This window comes from Diospyros lotus, chromosome 15, assembly GCF_014633365.1.
Source record: "Diospyros lotus cultivar Yz01 chromosome 15, ASM1463336v1, whole genome shotgun sequence".
NCBI lineage: Eukaryota > Viridiplantae > Streptophyta > Magnoliopsida > Ericales > Ebenaceae > Diospyros > Diospyros lotus.
The window spans coordinates 13,016,192-13,036,618 of record NC_068352.1 but is presented as its reverse complement, the minus strand read 5'-3'; the positions used below and the strand labels follow the sequence as shown (position 1 = coordinate 13,036,618).

Sequence of the window (20,427 nt, the reverse complement as noted above, 5' to 3'; positions counted from 1 at the left end):
ATAGCGATGAAAATATTCATCGTTAGTATTATTTTTAATGACGAGACTTACGTATCTCACTACTTATATTAACGACGATATTTTTCTTTCTGTCAATTATACTTTTAACGATGAAAGTTTTAATGATGAATGACGACGAGAAATCAACTTTTAACAAATAATTTTCTCCTTGTTAATTTTTTTTTTTTTTTAGTGTTTCTGAGTTGATTCTTAGCTCAACTAGTTCAATCACTCGATTCGATTTGATTCTCACAACGTTACCATTCTTTTTGTGCTCTTTTTGTTATAAGAATGTTTTTCCTATTAGTTTCTAGAGGGTTGGGGGGGGGGGGGGGGTTGAAATTTTAATCTTAAAAACAGAGCGAAAAATTGAAAAGTTTTATTGTCAAAGTCTTCTATATAAGTGATCATAGGTATATTTTTAATCAAATTCGTAACTTTTAATACTAAGTCAATACTTTTAATTTAAAAATAAAAATAATTTGTTAATTGTAGACGTATTATCCCCATTTAAATAACAGAAGTTTAAAAGTAAAAAAAAATTAAATGTGATTGTATATGTATTTTGTAGAATATGTCAAATTCATGAGTTCCATCAATTGTATATGTCTAAATCAATTTATTATGTCTCGCAAATGATAGATTTAAGGAGAGCGAGCAAGCATTTTAAGTCTTCTTATTTAACTAATTCGTCTTTTGAATCATATCATATAATTTAAAATGACAGCTTTGTCATTGACAATAATGGATAACAATATATACTTGATACAAATAGATGATTTTTAGTGTTAAAAAATTAAAATCTTAATTTATAAATAAAAATAAGGATTTTTTTGTTCTTTAACGTAGAAATTGGAGGAAACCAGATATATAAGCCTTTAGCAGAGACTGTCACATTCTCTCGCATAATATGAGTGAGCGCACCAACCCAACCGGACAATCAAGCCAAACAGTCGTGCCTATGGCCCCATTGCAGCAAATGCAATACTACTACCTTGCCTAGGATTCAAACATGCAACTTCTGTATACTCAACACCTGAATCCCATGCAATCGACCACTTGAGCTACTATGAGAGATTATAAGGAAAATAATTGAGTCTTAGGTTGTAGTAATTAATCCTAATAAACATTTTCCTTTGATTATTTGAATCAAAGAAAACAAGTGGAAAGAAAATGACAAATTTTAAGGCTACATTCGCTTGGAGTTGAACACAGACATCTAGTGATCGTTTTCACACTATAAATCTTCAATTGTCGTATTTTGACAATAATATTTTAAAATAAATATATATATTTTATTAATAAAGAATAAAGTTGTAATAATCATGTTATTAAATAATATTAATTTATTTTTTATAAAATTATGTTATTATAAACATACATTAAATTTTTAAAGAGTATTTTTAATTATTTTAAAAAAATTATAATTTTATAATTCAAATTTACGATTTAATTTTATAAATTCTCATTGATTCCATTATAAAATCCTCAATTTAACAACATTGCACGTGACGCACCCCTATTGGGTAATAGGAGAAAAATTGTGAAAGGGTGAGGCAGCGTAGGGGCGCACCTACCACAGGACATGCAGTGCCCAGACTGGGCTGTTGAGTCCCTTTAACGTTGATGTTTTGTTGTCATTCCCATTGATGAGAATTGGAAGGGGGGCTTTATGGCTCAATGGTCAAACTGAAATCTATTTTTATAAAATAAAATAAATATATATAAATTAAAAAAATAAAATTTATAAGATAAAAATTAATAAATTTAAAAGTATACTAAGTAACATTAATTATTCTAAAATTAAAAAAATATACAACAATATTAATACAAATTTATAATGAAAGTAAAATAAAACTCATTATCAATATTTAAATTGAAAATAAAAAAAATTAACTATATATTAACAAAATAATAATAATAATAATAATAGATGGTATTCAAATAATAAAAATTAATTTCTTTTTGTTCCTCTGGAAATGGGATTTTACAATATATTTTTGGAAAAATTCAGCCAATTGTGCAGAAACTTTCTTGGAGGTGTGTGTGTCTTACTATTGTATTTTAATTAGGACACAAAATAAGATCTAAATTTAAAAAGTTTCTTAAGTTTACCAAGACATTAGATCCATTATGATAATATATATTTTTATTGACTTTGTAGTGTATTGCATGTTTTTTTTTTCTTTTCATCTATTTTTTTAATTATATTTATTTATTATTCATCCTTTTGTTCAATGGCGGATCTAGAGACTGGACCGGGTCTCAACTCAAACATATATATATATATATATATATGTCTCCATTGAATTCTCCTTAGATCCAGCCCTTCCTTGGACCGGGAGACATTGAATTCTCCTTAGATCCAGCCCTTCCTTGGACCGGGTCTCAACTCAAACATATATATATATATATATGTCTCCATTGAATTCTCCTTAGATCCAGCCCTTCCTTGGACCGGGTCTCAACTCAAACATATATATATATATATATATGTCTCCATTGAATTCTCCTTAGATCCAGCCCTTCCTTGGACCGGGAGACATTGAATTCTCCTTAGATCCAGCCCTTCCTTGGACCGGGTCTCAACTCAAACATATATATATATATATATATATATATGTCTCCATTGAATTCTCCTTAGATCCAGCCCTTCCTTGGGTTTTTCTTAGACTCGCCCTTGCTTTTGTTGCTTTCTTTTCTTTTCTTTTTTTCATGTGATATTTGGACTATACATAAAATATTTCAATAATTAAACGCTGAACTTGGGTTCGTAACATGATTGCAAATGAAAGGTATAAAAACACGCTTTTTTAATGGTTCAATGATTTTTTTTTTTTTTTTCTTTTGGGAAGAGGGGAGGGATTGAAAGGCGGCTAAACTATAATATGTTCTCATCAACTAAGCCTGGCCAATAAGTTAAATTGATTAAGTTAGACGTCAATCCCTCTAAATTGTCTTCAAACACCTCCCTTGATAAGATGAAGCTTATTTCTACATCTAATGGAATAGATTACACTTTAGATATTTTTGTCTTGATGTTCCCTTTTACTATGATTGTGCAATGTGGCTTACTTTAGTAAGGTTTTTTTCTTCTTGTGTTTTTCGATCATAAAACACCTAGAAAATTAGCGTCTTATTCTCTTTGTTGTTTTTATATTATTTTTAGTTTTTAATTTTTTAAAATAGTAAAAATATGTCTATTTTTATATTTTCAAATACACATTTTTGAAAACAAAGAAAAATTTTATAAAGAAAAATCAAAACAAAAAAAGAAGAAGTTATTTTGATTGTTTTCATCACAAAGACACTCAAAATTTTCAAAACACGAAAAATGCTAAAAATAAAAAGGACATATTTTCAATAATTTTAAAATAGACATTCAAAATACAAAATTAAAAATAAATTTAAAACTAAAAATTGAAAACTAAAAACTAAAATATAAAAAGAACAACCCCTAAATGCTTTTTCATTCTATTATTATTATTATTATAATAAACTATTATACGTGTTTGAATATATATATATGTTATGTACATTTTAATATGATTTTCTCTCTTTCTAATTCGTATGGAAGCCCTTGAGATGATTATAATTAATACATAATTAATGTCAATGATCATATTTTGCATATATCTTGTTTTTACTAAATTAATTGAGAACCACATTTTTATTATTAGTATCTTTCTTGCCAAAATTAAACAAAATAAATTCTTATATAACAGTAAAAATAATCATTAAAATTGTAATCATAGCAATAATGACAAAGAAATATAGATATAACGACGAAAATATTCATCATTGATATTATATTTCTCGACCGATAAATATTACAATAATAATAGAAATATCCATCATTGGTATTGTTTTTAACAACAATATATATTGCTATAGCGATGGAAATATTTGTCGTTAGTATTATTTGTAATGACAAGATTTATGCCTCTCACTACTTATATTAACGATGGTATTTTTCTTTCTGTTATTAATACTTTTAACGGCGAAAACTTTAACGATGAATGACGATGAAAAATCAAGTTTTAATAATTAATTTTCTCCTTGTTAAAACTTTTTTTTTTTTATCGTGTTTCTAAGCCGATTCATAGTTCGACCACTCAATTCGATTTGGTTCTCACAATGTTACCATTCCTTTTGTGCTCTTTTTATTATAAAAACTTCTCATCAAACCAAAAAAAAAAAAAACTCCTAAAAAAAAAAAAAAACCATTCCGTTTGGTTCAACTAGTGCTCTTTTATTTTTGGTTCCTCCTCGTCAAAACCCAAAAAAGTAAAAAAAAAAAAGAAAAGAAAAAATGAAACAAAATAATGAAAAGGTTATGAAAAAAAAAACTTGTCTTTTATTATATTTTTAATCAAATTTGCAACTTTTTAATACTAAGTCAATACTTTTAATTTAAAAAATAATTTATTAATTATAGACATACTGTGCTCGCGTAAATAACAAGAGTTTAAAAGTAAAATAATTTTAAATGTGATTATATATTCACTTTGTAAAATGTATCAAATTCATTTGTCGGATCATTTATATATCTAAATCAATTTATTATGTCTAGCAAATGATAGATTTGAAGAAATTATAGACATACCATTCTCACTTAAATAACAAGGTTTAAAAGTAAAATAATTTTAAATGTGATTATATATTTACTTTGTAAAATGTATTAAATTCATTAGTCGAATCATTTATATATCTAAATCAATCTATTATATCTAGCAAATGATAGATTTAAAGAAAGCGAGCGAGCATAAGTCTTCTTATTTAATTAATTCATCTTTTGAATCATACCATATAATTTAAAATGACAGGTTAACAATAATGGATGACAATATATATTTGATATAAATAGATTATTCTTAGTATTAAAAATTTAATTTATAAATAAAATTAAGTAAAAAGGATATTTTTATTTTCAATAACTGAAGGTCCCTTGCTTTCCTTTGGTTTTCTCCAGCTTTTAGATTGCTGCTTTTATTTGTGTTTGGTTTTGCAGAAGCGATTAAACGAAATTTGATATTTACAGCACAACTTGGGTCCCATTGAGAAATAGTATTCCTCCAATAATGAAACTTATTTGGGGGAAAGGCAATGCAACGACCGGTGGGGTCAGGTTTCGTCATGAAGGCGACGGCTTGATCGTATTCGGGTCCAAATATTCATTCATTAAGACTTGTTGTTTGTGGAGACAGAAGGAGAGGGAGGGAAAAAAAGTGACGCAGAGAGAGGCACACGGAGAGAGAGAGAGAGAGAGAGAGAGAGAGAGAGCATCTGAGCATCTCCAAATATGGGTGTGGAGGAAGAAACGCAACAGTCTCCGTTACTTGAAAGCTCCAAGCATTCTGATTCTGAGCGCCCTTTCAAAAGAACCGGTTTATTTCTTTCTTCAGCTACACATCCTTCTGTTTTTTTCGCCTTTTTCAGCTCTAGTTTGAACGGGCTTTCTGAATTTATGCTCTGTTTTCGCTTTGGCTTACTCTTTGTTTTTTCCTCATAATTGCCTCAAGTATAAGTTTTATCTGGGGCTATGAAGAGATGGAAGAGGATAACCAGATGCACAATATATGTAAATTTTTGCTTGGGTATTCACGGAATTGTGGTGGTTTAGAGAAATCCCAAAGGATAAATTAGACTCAAGGTCAACGGCTTACAACCGATCACTAATTAGATACGATGTTCTGATGTTCATTTAAGTTTGTTATTGCTTGATTCCAACTATACTTCGTTCGTTTCACGTAGTCCTTGATTGTATCATCATCATGCTTTTGATGTCACAAACCTCCTCTCCGTTTTTGGAGGAGTGGTGATTGGGCGATTAGCTCAAAGCATAAAACAGAAGGGGGGAATTTTTAAGGTTGTAATTGATTTGGTTCACAAGTGTTATTTCCAAGAATTTCATTCTGGGAAAGAGAAGGCGTATGCATCAGTAGTTATATAACCTTTTCTGAGAAGTAAATGTTGGCTTTGCAATTGGGGTGGGGTTGATTTTGTTGGCTGAGACTTGTGTTGTGTGTTATGCAGGAACAATATGGACGGCAATGGCGCACATAATAACAGGGGTGATAGGGGCAGGAGTCCTGTCCCTCGCGTGGAGCATGGCTCAGCTGGGCTGGTTCGTGGGTCCTTTCGCAATGTTGCTCTTTGCGGCCATCACTTTAGTTTCTGCAAGCCTTCTATGTGACTGTTACCGCTTTCCGGATCCTGAATATGGACCCGGCAGAAACCGATCCTATATGGAAGCTGTTCAGCTCTATTTAGGTCACTTCTTGAATTTTTCACTACTTGGAATGGGTTCATTAATTGTGCATTCATTTTATAGTTAGTTTCCTTGAGAATTAATTGAGAACTACGTGTGGTATAATTGATGAGACAATAACAGCATTTGAAAATGATGTATATGCCATAAGCCTTGTGATCTAATTAATTTTTAAGACAATAATTTAGACAAGAAGAACAACCAAGACAAAATCCCAACCTGAGTGACTAACTCAATACCATATTCCACTGACCTTGTTTTTTGCACCAATTTGGCTATTTTCAGGAGAGAACAGCAAACGATTGTGTGGATTGTTTCTGCAGGAAAGCTTTTATGGGGGTGGAATTGCTTACACCATTGCAACTGCCACTAGCGTGAGGTAAGCTAATAAGAAAAAACTCCACAACTCTCATCTGAATCTTCTTCTCTATTTCATTTCGGTAGCCAAATTTCACTTTTATCTGAAAAATTAAGAATGTAACAGTCCTATCCCTAAATAGAAAACTGTATACAACATGCTGATTCTCTTCTTCAGTCTCTTCCTCCTTCAGTTGGTTTCACATGGATGATACTGCTTATTGATGTTCGATTCATCCACAATTAACTGATGCAGAGCAATTCATAGATCGAACTGTTACCACAAAGAAGGGCATGATGCTGTATGCTTCTATGGGGAAAATACTTATATTCTGCTATTTGGAGCTGTTCAGGTTATAGTCTCTCAGATACCCGATTTCCATAACATGGCATGGCTCTCTATTGTTGCGGCGATCATGTCTTTCTCCTACTCTTTAATCGGGCTGGGACTCGGCTTTGCAAAAGTTATTGGTATATCTTCTAATGTGTTTCCTTTACCCTCTCATACTGATACTACTAGTTCTTCAGCTTTCAACCAGAAATGCTTCTGTATTAGAAATTAACTTTGTTGGGTTTGCAAGTGCAGAAAATGGGGTGATCAAGGGGAGCATGGGAGGAAATCCAACTGTCAGTACTACTGATAAACTGTGGTTGGTCCTTCAGGCACTTGGAGACATTGCTTATGCCTATCCCTATGGAACAATCCTTTTCGAGATCCAGGTATTCATTATTCGTTCTATTGTCCAATAAGCATCATAAATATATATATATATAAATATGTATATGTTTCGAGCAACAAAAGCTTTCAGTTTAAAAGGACAAATAATCACGGTTCCTTTGTGATAAAGGATACTCTGAAGTCACCGCCACAAGAAAACCAGACCATGAAGAGCGCCTCTACTGCTTCAGTATTCATTACCACGATTTTCTACCTTCTCTGTGGATGCTTTGGATATGCAGCCTTCGGGAGTGATACACCAGGGAACCTCTTAACTGGATTTGGGTTCTACGAGCCCTATTGGCTTGTAGATGTAGCAAATGCTTGCATTATTCTGCATCTAGTTGGAGGATACCAGGCAACCGCTTTCTCCATGATTCTCATCTACAGTTTGCTTCTGCTTAATATGCATGCTGCTGCTGCTGCTTTGACCAATGAACAAACATTATGACTAACTAAGACAATTAACATTTGTTTGTTTTGTTAGGTATACAGTCAGCCGTTGTTTGCATTCGTGGAAAGATGGTTCGGCCAGAACTTCCCAGACAGCGGATTCGTGAACAATTTGTACGCCGTGAAACTCCCGTTGCTGCCGGCTTTCCAGTTGAATCCTTTGAGGCTGTGTTTCAGGACAGTTTATGTGATGTCGACAACTGTATTGGCCATGATGTTCCCTTACTTCAACCAAGTCTTGGGAGTGCTTGGAGCATTTAACTTTTGGCCCTTGGCAATTTATTTCCCTGTGGAAATGTACCTTGTGCAGAGGAATATTGGAGCTTGGACTAATAAGTGGATTCTTCTCCAGACTTTTAGCATGCTTACCTTGCTTGTTTCAGTGCTGGCCTTCATTGGATCAGCTCAAGGCCTTGTAAGCGCAAAGCTTAGCTAGCTAAAAGCTCCATTGTGTATTTACATAGCATGTGATGTTGTACAGCCGAGTGCATTTGTGTGTGTTTTGTTTTCTTGACCTCCATGGGTTACATTCTCTCTTGCTAGTGATAGATAGATTGTAAAAAAATTAAGACATTTGGATTGTAAGAATATTCTTGTTTATACCATCTTTCTTTAATGTTGGAACTAATATTCCAGCGTTCATTTATATTTCATGTTTCCTTATGTATTTTCTTCCTAATTTTCTCTTTGTAGTTCTCTACGCAATGTCCCTATTTATAAAAGATATATAGAATACAAGTTTTCTACTTATTTTCTAAGGGTAAATTACACTTACATCCTTGTGGTTTTTTTTCATCTTCTACACAAACTCACTTGTTATTATTAATCAACTGCCCCAAATAGCTTTTTATGTTTTTTTTGGGTGTTGAATTTGAATCATGAACATTTGTGTAAAAATAGTTAAAATTATAGGAGATTTCGATGAAATTTATAATAAAATCTTAAGGACAGTGGGGGAAGGGGGGTTTTTGACTTAATGAAGGTGGGGCTTGTGCAACAAATAAAAACTACAAGTAATTTTAGAAACAATTTTAAACCACATAATTTTTTCTTACAAGGAGCCATACCAATTTACCCTATATACGTGTAAATAAAGAATAAAATATTTTAAATAAGAGTTTATTGTATAGTGTTTGATAGTTGTCATTTATTTTATACTTGATGAGGGGATATTTTACTAAGAGCAAAATTACTATACTACCCTCAGAGACTACCAACCTGGTGCCTCCACGTGCCTGTCTCAAGAAGCGTCACGTGTCATCTAGATCTTTATCCCATATTTGATTTTGAATAAGGCTGACTCGGTCAATCGAGATTTTCTCCAACGTCTTATTCAGAGATTATCTTATCTCTTCAGAATATGCTCCACGTCATCTTTAAATAGAGGTCAACTTCTACAGGTATGATCATCTGACTACTGAGTGATTTTCCATTTCGAGTATTTTCTTCTACTGACTTGAGCGTCGGAGTTCTCTCGAGAGATTAAAGGCGCCGCCCTTGCAAGTACTTGTTTTGAGGCAGATCTCGGTAATCGGTCCAGTTTCATCAATACTTTTTTAGGCAAAGTTATTAAAAATTAAGTATTGATATAATGGTAAAATTGTTTACAAATTAGCTGTTATTTTGAGATCAAAAATTCAAATCTCGTTAATATAATTAATTTTTTAAGGTAAAATAGATAAAAGGTATTTTAGGAAAATTCTTTATCATAAAGTTTCATAACACTAAACATGGTGTTTGCTTATATAATTGTTGTAACTTGCCTTTTAAGATGAGTTCTCCCAAAAAAAGAATATTTTCTTGGGAGAAGTTCTTTGGAGAAGGAATGTTTTCCCAGGAGAAGGAATGTTTCTTCCAAGAGGAGGAGTTCTCCTAGAGAACATCATGAGAAAGCCCTCCCAAGGGAATAATCAGAAGTTCTCTTGGAAAAGCATCCCACACACCAAAACACACCCAGTCAAGCCATTTTCCTGGGGAAGAATAAGTGAGACATTTCTCCCAAACAACTACACCCTACATTGTCCTGCACAATGTACAATGTAACACACCTAAACTAGGCTCTCATTCTTCTTGGGGGGGGGGGGGGAGGGTTCCACTATTGTCAAAATATAACAATGAATTTGTAATGTGGAAAAGGTGATCTTGATAGTCTTGTGTGATGATGTTCAGGAGACCTAGGGGTCTTATTGCAATTATAAGGAGGCATGTGGGCTTTGTTGCAATGATCAGGTGCCTTGATGAATGTGTGGCTGCTAATGAACGAGTGCTCTCCAATGACCGAGAGGTCCTAGATAATCGAGAGGCCTGTCAAGACGAACAACTCATTAGAGGCGCAAGTTGAGGTCCTCGTGCAAACCCTCCGATGCTTAAGTTAATCTTTAAATGCTTGAGCGCAAGAATTGGAGTTAGAGTGGAAAAAGTGAGCATACTTGAGAGAGGAGGCAGGGCCTCTTATTTATAAAGGAGGGAGTGGGGGTGTAATATCCTGCATTGAGCAATAGGAAGGACCGAAACAACTTACCTTGATGGGCCTACGCGAACTTTCCAGGGGTCACCCCATTCTTGAACTTCCCCAGCTCAAGCACGCTTAATCCAATAGTTCTTTGCCTACATTCAACTCAAAAGGTGTCCAGCTGATGCTATTTTATTCTTTACTTATCCTCGATATATACTACCCTTCTCTAAGCTCTTGGGGAATTACATTCTCCCCCTTTGAGCACATGATGTCTTCATCATGCAACCTTATGACTAGTCCCAGATCTTCTCCCCTTTGGGGGCTGCCATCCTAGAAGCCTGCCAGAAGTCGCTCCTTGAATAGGCCCTTAAGCCCCGACACCACTCCCCGCCCTCATCGGACCGCCTTCACTAAGGGTCAGCTTTGATACCACCTATAACATCCCGTATTGAGCGATAGGAAGGATCGAAACAGCTCAAACATGCTTAACTCGAGAGTTCTTTGTCTACATTCATCCCAAAAGGTATTCAACTGGTGTTATTTCCTTCCTTACTTATTCTCTATATATATTACCATTCTCTGGGCTCTTGGGGTAATACAGGGGGACACGTGACAACAATTCCAGTTTTGCTGGGTGGCATATTCCAAGTATATTCCTAGCATATTATTAACATATTTAGTGGAATCTTAGAATATTCTTAGCATATTAGGTTCGAGGAATGCCTAGGAGGGTATGTTAGCTACAAGAAAGGCTCCCAAGAGCGAGTGGCCATTATAACCATGTGGCCACTCAAGACAGATGAAAGTAAATCAATATCGCTATGGGACAAGCTATGTAGTTCAAAATTTGAACTTTTCCCTAATCTCGGTGATTGGACCAACATCGAAATCAAAACATTCACATACATAATAAAATAAATCTAACATTTCGATTTCTGAGTTGTTCGCAGATTTGAGCCGTCTAACTGTCCAGCCACTAACTTGTGATATGCGACACACGTTCTTTATTGATAAGAGCAAAATGGGGGTGCTAGCTCATTTTTCTTTTCGTGGTCTGCTTATGGACGGAAAGAACCTCCTTGTTTCAAATCGATGAGGAAAGGAAAATGGAAGAGAGTGAATGGCAACCTTTTTCTCAACTCTTGAGAAACAACAACACACAAAAATCACACATATTTTGGGCAACCCTTAAGGCCTCATAGGATTTCCTAAACCCTAATAGATATGGGTCGGCCCTTTACTAGTCCAACTAGTAATTAATTAAATAATTTTATTTTAGTCCAAGTAAAAACTTAATTAAATGGCCCAAATCCAATAATAAGTTTAAATATAATATTTAATTTAATATTTGACCCAAATACTCTATTTAGCTCAAATATTAATTTAAATCTAAATATATAAAAATTCATTTTATTTCTTACTTTCCACTCTAACAAATATATGAAATTATTAAATTGGAAATTCCTTCTTAATTTAATCAATTGTCATTTTAGGAAACTCTTTCCTTTATAACAATCTCTCGTCAAATCGATGTCATTACGTCTATTTGTTTTTTTCCGTGAGAACCTATGACGACACAACTTTTTGCGGAAGTATCTCACTTAACCATACGTCCGCTCTCCTGGTTTAAGCTAGGGATTGTACCTTTTGCGTATGACTCATTAGGCTTTTGAATATGTTAGCAATGTGTCAATACTAACATATAAGACAAGATTGACCTCTAACACATAAGACAAGATTGTCTACCCAATTATTCAGAAGGATTCATAATCTGTAAATAACCTGTCACGAGCATGGTTATATCAATGTATCTTTTGTGATCTCAAGTCTGGCGATGTGTTGCTTGATTACGATGACATGAATTTTCTTTGGTCCTCTAAATATCCTCACTTAATAGAAAGTGAATCAATAACTCCTTATTAATCTCTTTTACCATAGCCATGGATTCAAAGTGAATATCCATCGAAGGCTCCTTAGATACATCATCATTTTTCAAGGGATAGACGAGTCTTATCTTGGTTTTGCACTTGTTGTAGCCCGAAAACTACGACAATAAAAATTTGTAGTAAGGGAAAGATAGAGCTGAGGCAGAGCGAGGTCGACAGCTGGCAGGAGCCTGTTGGTGGAGATAGACGTTGGGTAGCTTTAGTCTTTGATATACTGACTAGGGTCGTAAGTGGACCTCTGAGGGCATCCTTGGGAGCTCCTGGAAGTGGCCTCTTGTGTGCTTTGGACATATCTGCATCCACAGGAACAGGTTAGAAAGCACGCAAGGATTCCTCACTCGCGTATGCCTTTTGATGCTTAAGTTAGTACGGGTATGAAAGAAGTGCGATAGACAAGTAAAGCATGTTGGCATTTAACATAACACAATCATACCTTCCCGGTAGGAGAGGATCAACCTCGGTATTGTTATAGGGAATTGGGGATTTCCCTGCATGTTAGTAGTACTCGGATAGGCTTGAGAGGAATCCCCCCCGGAGAGCCGATCAACCTAGGGGGCCATTCGGGAGAAGGTGAGCCTCACGACGGGCTATCAAAGCAGGGTCTCGGCCCCTAGGGGGCCTGCCCAAGCATATCTCCAAGCTTAGCAAAAGTGCCTCAAGGCGATACTTATTGGACCACTATTCCTTTAAGGACACATCGCAATCAGTGAACATAAACATATCGTATTATATCTTATAAGCAGGCCACGCATGGAGCTATGCAAATATTATATAAATATATGAACATTATATAGGTGCTACCATGCGAAATATAATAGGATATGGAAGCCTGAGAGCGCATCCTAAGAACATGGGGTGCCATTGCACCTTATCACAAGCCCAAAGCTCATTTTCTTGGCAGCAACCCACACAAGCCTATACATTATATATACATATATATATACATACGCCAATTGCAGGGAATGGGCGAGAAAGAGGCCCTAAGAAGAGGGCCTCTTGGAGAGGGAAGCCTCTCAGGAAGAGGCCTTCACGAGATCCCTCTCTGAGAGGAGAGGATAACCTCTCGGGGAGGAGGTCTCTCTGAGAGACCTCTCGCCAAGAGCTGCTTATCGAGAGGGGGCTTGCTGAGAGGAAGTCTAGCCTGCCAAAGGAAGAACAGAGCAGTGAAGATGCTGCTCTCTGGGAAGCCAAGGCCTTTTCGAGAAACTTTGCGGGATGAAGAAGAGGCCAAGAGAGAGAGAGCTGCTGGAAGGGGCTGCGGAGAGGAGCTGCAGGGAGACCATTGCGCTGCCAGCTCCTTATTGATAGTGCAGCCCTCTCGAAAAGGGTCATAGTCCAGACTCACACGGACATAATTTCCCCTAATTCCTTCAAAAATTCTCCCTAATTTCTCCCAAATTTTCTCTAAAATCTTCCCCCATTCCCCAAGCATTTAGTGGCCTATTTATAGGCCAAGGGGTAGGAACAATACAAGGGTACGTGGGAGCATCAAAGAAATATTTTTTGGCAGCAAAAAGGGAGCTGGACGCATGGCTGGAGGAGCCAGCCACGTGGGTGCGCAGCAGGGCCTCGCAGGGCCCTGCGTGGCCAGGCTAGTCGCGCATGGGCGCGCGGCCACGCGGCCACATGCATACGGCCCACGGACGCCTTGAAACGGTGTCGTTGGCGCCTACCTAGCTGGGAATAAAAATTCCCAGCTTACCCTACTTCTAGTAAGGCTCGAACCCAAGCCTTCCCACCTGCACACGCGCACTCCAACCACCTGCTCTAGCCACCCCCTTGAAATATAAAATGCACCAATTATTTTTAAGGTATTTCCACTTTCCAAAATTACACCAAATCAATTTATTTTAATCTTTCCTTATTTCCATAATGCCTTAAAATTAATTACCCATTTTCTCAAAATAATATAAACTATTATTTTCTCTCAAATTTTCAAATATTCAATAATAACCTCAAATAATTATTTTAATCCCAAAACATACCAAATTTAATATTTTTCATTAATCTTTTTAAAACCTCACATAACTCTATAAATCACCCTAAACCCATAAATTAATTATTTTCCTTAAATCCTCAATATTCAATAATTACTTCAAATGCCGAAATTAAAACTTGCTAATTATTTCAAATTTCGGGATGTTACACCATCTTTAGTGGCTGCCATCTGTGGCCGTCACTAATAATGTACTTTGGTGGCCACCCATACCGACCCTCACAAATAAGCTTGTTTTTGTTAGAAATAATCCACTTTTAGTGGCCGCCACATATGGTCGTCACAAATAATGAACCTTTAGTGGCCGCCATTGGCGGCCGTCACAAATAAGCTTGCCACATCTCCAAGCTTTTAGTGGCCGCCATGTTCGACTGTCACAAATACTCCACCTTTAGTGGCCGTCACAAATAATCCACTTTTAGTGGCCGCCATACATGTCCGTCACAAATAATCTTATTTTAGTGACTGTTAATGTCGCCTCTCACAAAATAAACATGGTTGGTACCCGCAACACCCAAAACTTTTAGTGGCCGTCACGACCAGCTGTCACAATAGTGCACTTTTAGTGGCCACAAGTTGTGACCGTCACAAATAATGAGCTCTTTAGTGGCCAATTTTTTTGGCCGCCACTAAACATGCCTTTTTAGTGACAAATAGTTTATGGCCGCCACTAATAGTTGTATTTGTGATAAATATCTTTTGGCCATCACTAAAAGTGGCCACTAAAAACTACTTTTCTTGTAGTGAAGGTTAGGCTGTTCAAGGGCAGACCACAAAAGTTGGTGGTTTGGCAGCCCCCAGATTGTTGGAGATCATCACTATTTTGGCAAAAGGAGGAAATAAGAAGCGTATTTCGCAAGTGGCCAGACGTAAACTCACCGGTGAAGAAACTGAACCAAAGGGTTCCAATGACGTTGTTTGACTTAATAGTCGATGAGTGCCTTATTGCGATGGAATTGATTGTTGTTAGGAAGGATAATGAAGTCGGTTCATCGAGATCAATTAAATCCCAAGGGGTAGCTTCCTCGTCATTCTCTTCATCAGAGAACGGTGATGACGAAGAGGTGGATGTGGTGGTAGATGAGGATGGAGAAGTGTGAGAAGGGAAGTCAGATCCTGAGGGTGCTCACCTTACCTCTTCTCTTTTTGTTTACTTTCTGGCTTTCTTCTTTTTCTCTGCTTTGAGGGATATACTAATGGCTTACTGCTTTTGGCTTGCAAAGATGTGACAGTTTGAAAGATTGGCACTGGACAGGCTGGTTGAGTCCTCGCGGTGGGCAAAGAAGACTCAACAGGATACACAACCACAAGCCACCCACGATCCCTATTTTGAGGTAATTGAGGAAGGGGAGATTCCCTTGGCTTAGCAGAACAAAAGAGCCATGGTAAATGGAGAAGGCACGAGTGTGGCAGGGGCAATCGCATAGCCTAGTTTTTACAACTTTTTTGACTTTCCCCCTCTAAATCTTATGTCATCTCCTCAAGCTTCTGGTGAGTATGCCAAGGAAGGAAACCTGTTGGAGCCATCATCACCACTAAGCCCAATGATGCAGGCTGTTTTGGAAGCTACTAGAGCAACAAGAGCGGCAGATGAGGAAGTTAATGCATAAGCTTAGTTGGAAAGATACCACGGCTAACATCGTGTTGTGTGCAAAATGCCATTCCTACAGTTAACAAAATGCCCACCACATCGAGAGCTGGATCTAGAGTCCAAGATACACTCACCCTTGCTTTTTGTCGTGGGACCTATTTGCCAAGGGGAGGTTCACTAAAAGATCATCCAAGAAGTGGATGAATTGGATGTTTTGAATATTTTTGAGATATTAAAAATATTATGCATTAAAGTTATTTTGAAAGATACTTTTCATACCATAAAAATGTTGTAGCAACTCAAAATAAATTAATGATAAACATGCATGAATGAAAAATACTTCATAGAATAAATATGCATGAATGGAAAATAACATTTGAATATAAATATAAGAAAATAGTTATTATGATGACAATAGCATTTTTCTCACTTTGTGTTAAATGTTAACACTTATGAGTCAATATACAAGATCAGAGAGTTTTTTTTTTTTAAAAAAGAAACTTTATACATACAATGAAAACTGATACAAGTTTTCTTAATGATAAATGAGATAAATAAGAATACATTACATAGATATGGAAAAATGTTTCATAAGAATCAATTTAAATAATGTAATATTTAGGTAAAGATGAGGTGTGACATTTTAAAATAAGAATAAGAAAATTGTTATGTTGGTAGCAAAAAGATAAGCTTATTCGACTATCTTATAAAACTTACTCGAGTATCAACATTGATTACTTGATTGATTTAAAGACATTTATATATGCAATGAAAAGATGAGCAATCTTGCATGATGCTAGTGAAGTTAAATTAAATGAAAAATCATTTTATGGTAGGAGAAAAACAATACCATTTAAGACATAAGAAATCAAACCACATAGACACATCAATTTTGAAGTGGTTTAACCAACAAGCCTAATCCACTACGTTAGCTCCTCATTAAGGATTTTAAAAACTATCCACTATGAGATTTTAAGTTTTGGGGATCAACTATAACCCATACATAGTTGATATAATTGTATAGCAATGGCACCATAACCCAGGGAGATGAATTGGGTTATTTAAAATTTTGTTTGAAAAATAAATATTTTTGCTGAAAAATAAGGATTTAGTGAAAATGATGTTGAATGATGGAAATGCTTAACAAAATAAAAGGAATGAAAGATAAAGACAATAAAGGGACACACAATATTTATAGTGGTTCAACCAAATGGCTTAATCCACTCCTTTAGCTCATCACGAATGATTTTAAACCTTTCACTATATCCTCCTACTTGATCACAAGTAGGCCCTCTAGTCCCCAAGACAAGGAAATACAACCTTCTACAATCAATGTAGACCCTCAAGCATAGTTGCTAGAAAAATACAACAAGAATTTAATAAGAGAAGATCTAAGAGAGAAATCTCTTAGTTACAAAATCACTCACAAAATACAAGTCTTGAAAGCAATTAATACAATGGAAGATCAAAGCCTTTAAAAGAGAGAAAAATTAAACACTTTGAGCACTTAGAAGTAGATTGTAACACCCCCTCTCCTAGAACTGCCCGAGAAGAGGTGCTACGGGGAAAATAAAATAAACTAACTGATAAATTGAAATCTGATATCATAACTGAACATCTCAATCAACTAGAATAAAAACTCTGAGTCAATACAGACTGAAAACCATAAACTCTGTCTAAGGGACAATCCCTCAACTGAAATATAAAATAGATCTAAACTGAGAAAACACTATAAAACTCAACAGACTCCCATACATCTTTTATCTTGAGCGGCTCCACGTACACACACTATAGACCATTGCTGCTAGGCCCCACTTCTAGTACTCTCTCGCTAGGACCTGGAGGGGTGAAGAGTACAAGGTGAACTACAAAGCTCAGCAAGTAATAAGCTGGAAAGAATAACTGAAGTTGAATCGAAGAATATTGATACTGATAAATACTTACTGAACTTGTACTGAGTATAATCACTGTCTGTTTGCATTCATAAAAATGTAATGCATATAAACTGTAAACTAAATATAGGTATACAACTTTAGCTCATAGGCCCACATAATCTGATAAAACATACTTGACTGATCTGAATCCTGTAAATAGAAAAACTATAAGCACATAGTGTAGGCAATATGCCCCTAGCCCCCTAGTGGCCACCAGGCAGGCAACTCATAAACTAAGCTGAAACTGAAACTGATGGGATCCCCGCGGATTAAGCCATATGGCACGAATAATGCAATGCAATGCTCACATACATGCTAGCACACGATATGTAGTGTTCCATATAAAGTCATGCTCAATGCTCATACCAAAATGTATGCACATAATCTCACAAAATAATGCTGATCATGTTATAATAAAATAATGCTGAACATGAAATGATCTTCATCTATATATTGGAATACAAAGATTCTATGAATTATGATTTATGGTATGGGCATGATTAATTGGATAGATTCTGGCCTTTAAGTTCAATATTTGGAGGTATTGAATACATTAATTTAATTAAAACTTGGATTAAAACATCACTGGAAGCTAAATTGGATTTCTGGAAAAGTCATCTGGATATCAGGAAGGATATCCGGATATGATGAAAGACATCCAGATATGAATAAGGTTCATCCGGATACATTGGCATTCAAAGCAAAAGCTATTCGGATATGTTGGGATGTATTCGAATAAGAACTAGGACATCCAGATATGATTCAGGTCATCCGGATATCTCACTGAGGCATTCGGATATAATTGGAGACTATTCGAATGAAAAATTCAACTTTGGAGAGATGCATCCGGATATGGAAGGAAGCATCCGGGTATACTAGACCTATCCGGATAGGAGAAAAGGCATCCAGATATGAACTATCCGGATATGCGAAAAGCCATCCGGATTTCATACGCAAGGAACTGGAACTCATCTAGATATGAATCAATACATCCAGATATGACTCTCAACAAGCACTGGACGCATCCGGATACGACTTGAGGTATCCGGATATTACTCACAATCTATATAAGACTAATCCGAATGTGAAACGAGGCATCCAAATATCTTTTGACTCATCCAGATGCATGAGAAAGGCATCCGGATATCACTCACAAACTAATACTGGCACATCCGGATACGAAAACAAAGCATCTAGATACCACTAAAACCATTCGGATATGAACAAGAGCAATCCGGATACCACTCACAAAAAACAACTTAGACATCCGGATATTACAACAACCCATTCGGATGTCACTCACATAAATCTTTTTGACCCATTCGGATAGCCTCTAGCCCATCCGGATGTCACTCACATACTCTGAAAAACTCATCCGGATATAAGGGAACCTATTTGGATGTCTGCAACTTTTAAAATCGGAAACGAACGCTCATAGAGACTCTGATCTTGATTCAAACTTAAGTAAACTACACCATTCCAAAAGGAAACTTGGGAAATCGAATCCCAATTGATTTGAAACAAACTCATGAATGATTCAACAATAATATTGATAAGAATCGCTAAAAAAGAATCATGCATGCATTAACTTGAACTCACTGAAATCGCATATATATATATACGTATTTGAAACTGGAATTGATACAACTTGATAAACAATATGGAATAACTAAGATCGAGTGCTAATATACTCCTGCAAGAAAGGATTACAAGCAGAAGAAACTTTCCTTATGATCATGGATGGATCAACTCAACCAGCTTCAATGGAAATCCCCTTACGCGAGACACTGCCAACACTTCTTAAACTCTCTGATCTTCACAACTTCTTCTCTTCCAGCGGCGTGCAAAAAAGCTAAGCTAATGGGCTATATATATAAACATAGAAGCCCTAAATCACACTCCTTCTACAACTCGGATTCCTTCTCCAAATCTTGCTAGGAGACTCTCAATCCAAATCCATCTCATACAGGGATTCTCACTCTTCCTTAAATACATAATCTCACTTAATTAATAATAATACAAAAATTATTATTAAAACTCTCAAATAACAATAAAACTCTAAAATTACCTTCATGCCCTTGCATTTAATTTCCACAAAATAAATGCCATTAAATGCTATTTAACTACTATTCTCCTCAATTAAAAATCACTAGATTGCCACCTTGGCAAATTCTTTAACTCCAAAATTAAATAGAATTAAATGCTATTCTATTCCTTCAAAAATCTCTAAATTGCCACATTAAATAATTAATTAGCAAAATCTCTTAATCAAATAATTCAACAATTAATTAAATAACTCTTGAATAAATATTAGGCCATCTAACAGGTTGTTACATAGATGATACAATAAAAACTTGTAATAAATTCTTTGAAAGCTTTAAATAATCCACCAGCCTTTATTTATAGTGCTTGATGAGTGCTTCCAAAAATATGGCCGTTGGTGGTAGTTGGGGGGCATTAAATGAGCTATCAAACTAGTTGTTGGAAAAGTTTGCGAGAAGAAATGATTGACATATTCTAAGAATGAGTCGACGGGTGAGTTCATAAATTTGAAGACGATTGACATTAGGAGCAAAAAAAGGTCAACATGCTTAAAAATGATTGACTGATTTTGTTGCAGTGGCTGTTGACTGCTTATAGTTGAGAGACAAAAAATGACCAGTCGACAGGCCATAAGAGTTGATCGATAGCAAAGACCAAAACGGT

General features: G+C 35.6%; 1 protein-coding gene across 1 annotated transcript; it reads left to right on the top strand.

The window, feature by feature from the left end:
* Positions 1-5,217: 5,217 nt before the first annotated feature.
* On the top strand, positions 5,218-8,441 carry LOC127791369 (probable amino acid permease 7). The gene is made up of 7 exons (XM_052321198.1): positions 5,218-5,387; positions 6,037-6,273; positions 6,557-6,650; positions 6,885-7,099; positions 7,215-7,348; positions 7,477-7,704; positions 7,834-8,441. Exons 1-7 carry the CDS (start codon positions 5,303-5,305, stop codon positions 8,233-8,235), a joined length of 1,395 nt encoding a protein of 464 aa, XP_052177158.1. The 5' UTR covers positions 5,218-5,302; the 3' UTR covers positions 8,236-8,441.
* The last annotated feature ends 11,986 nt before the right edge of the window (positions 8,442-20,427 follow it).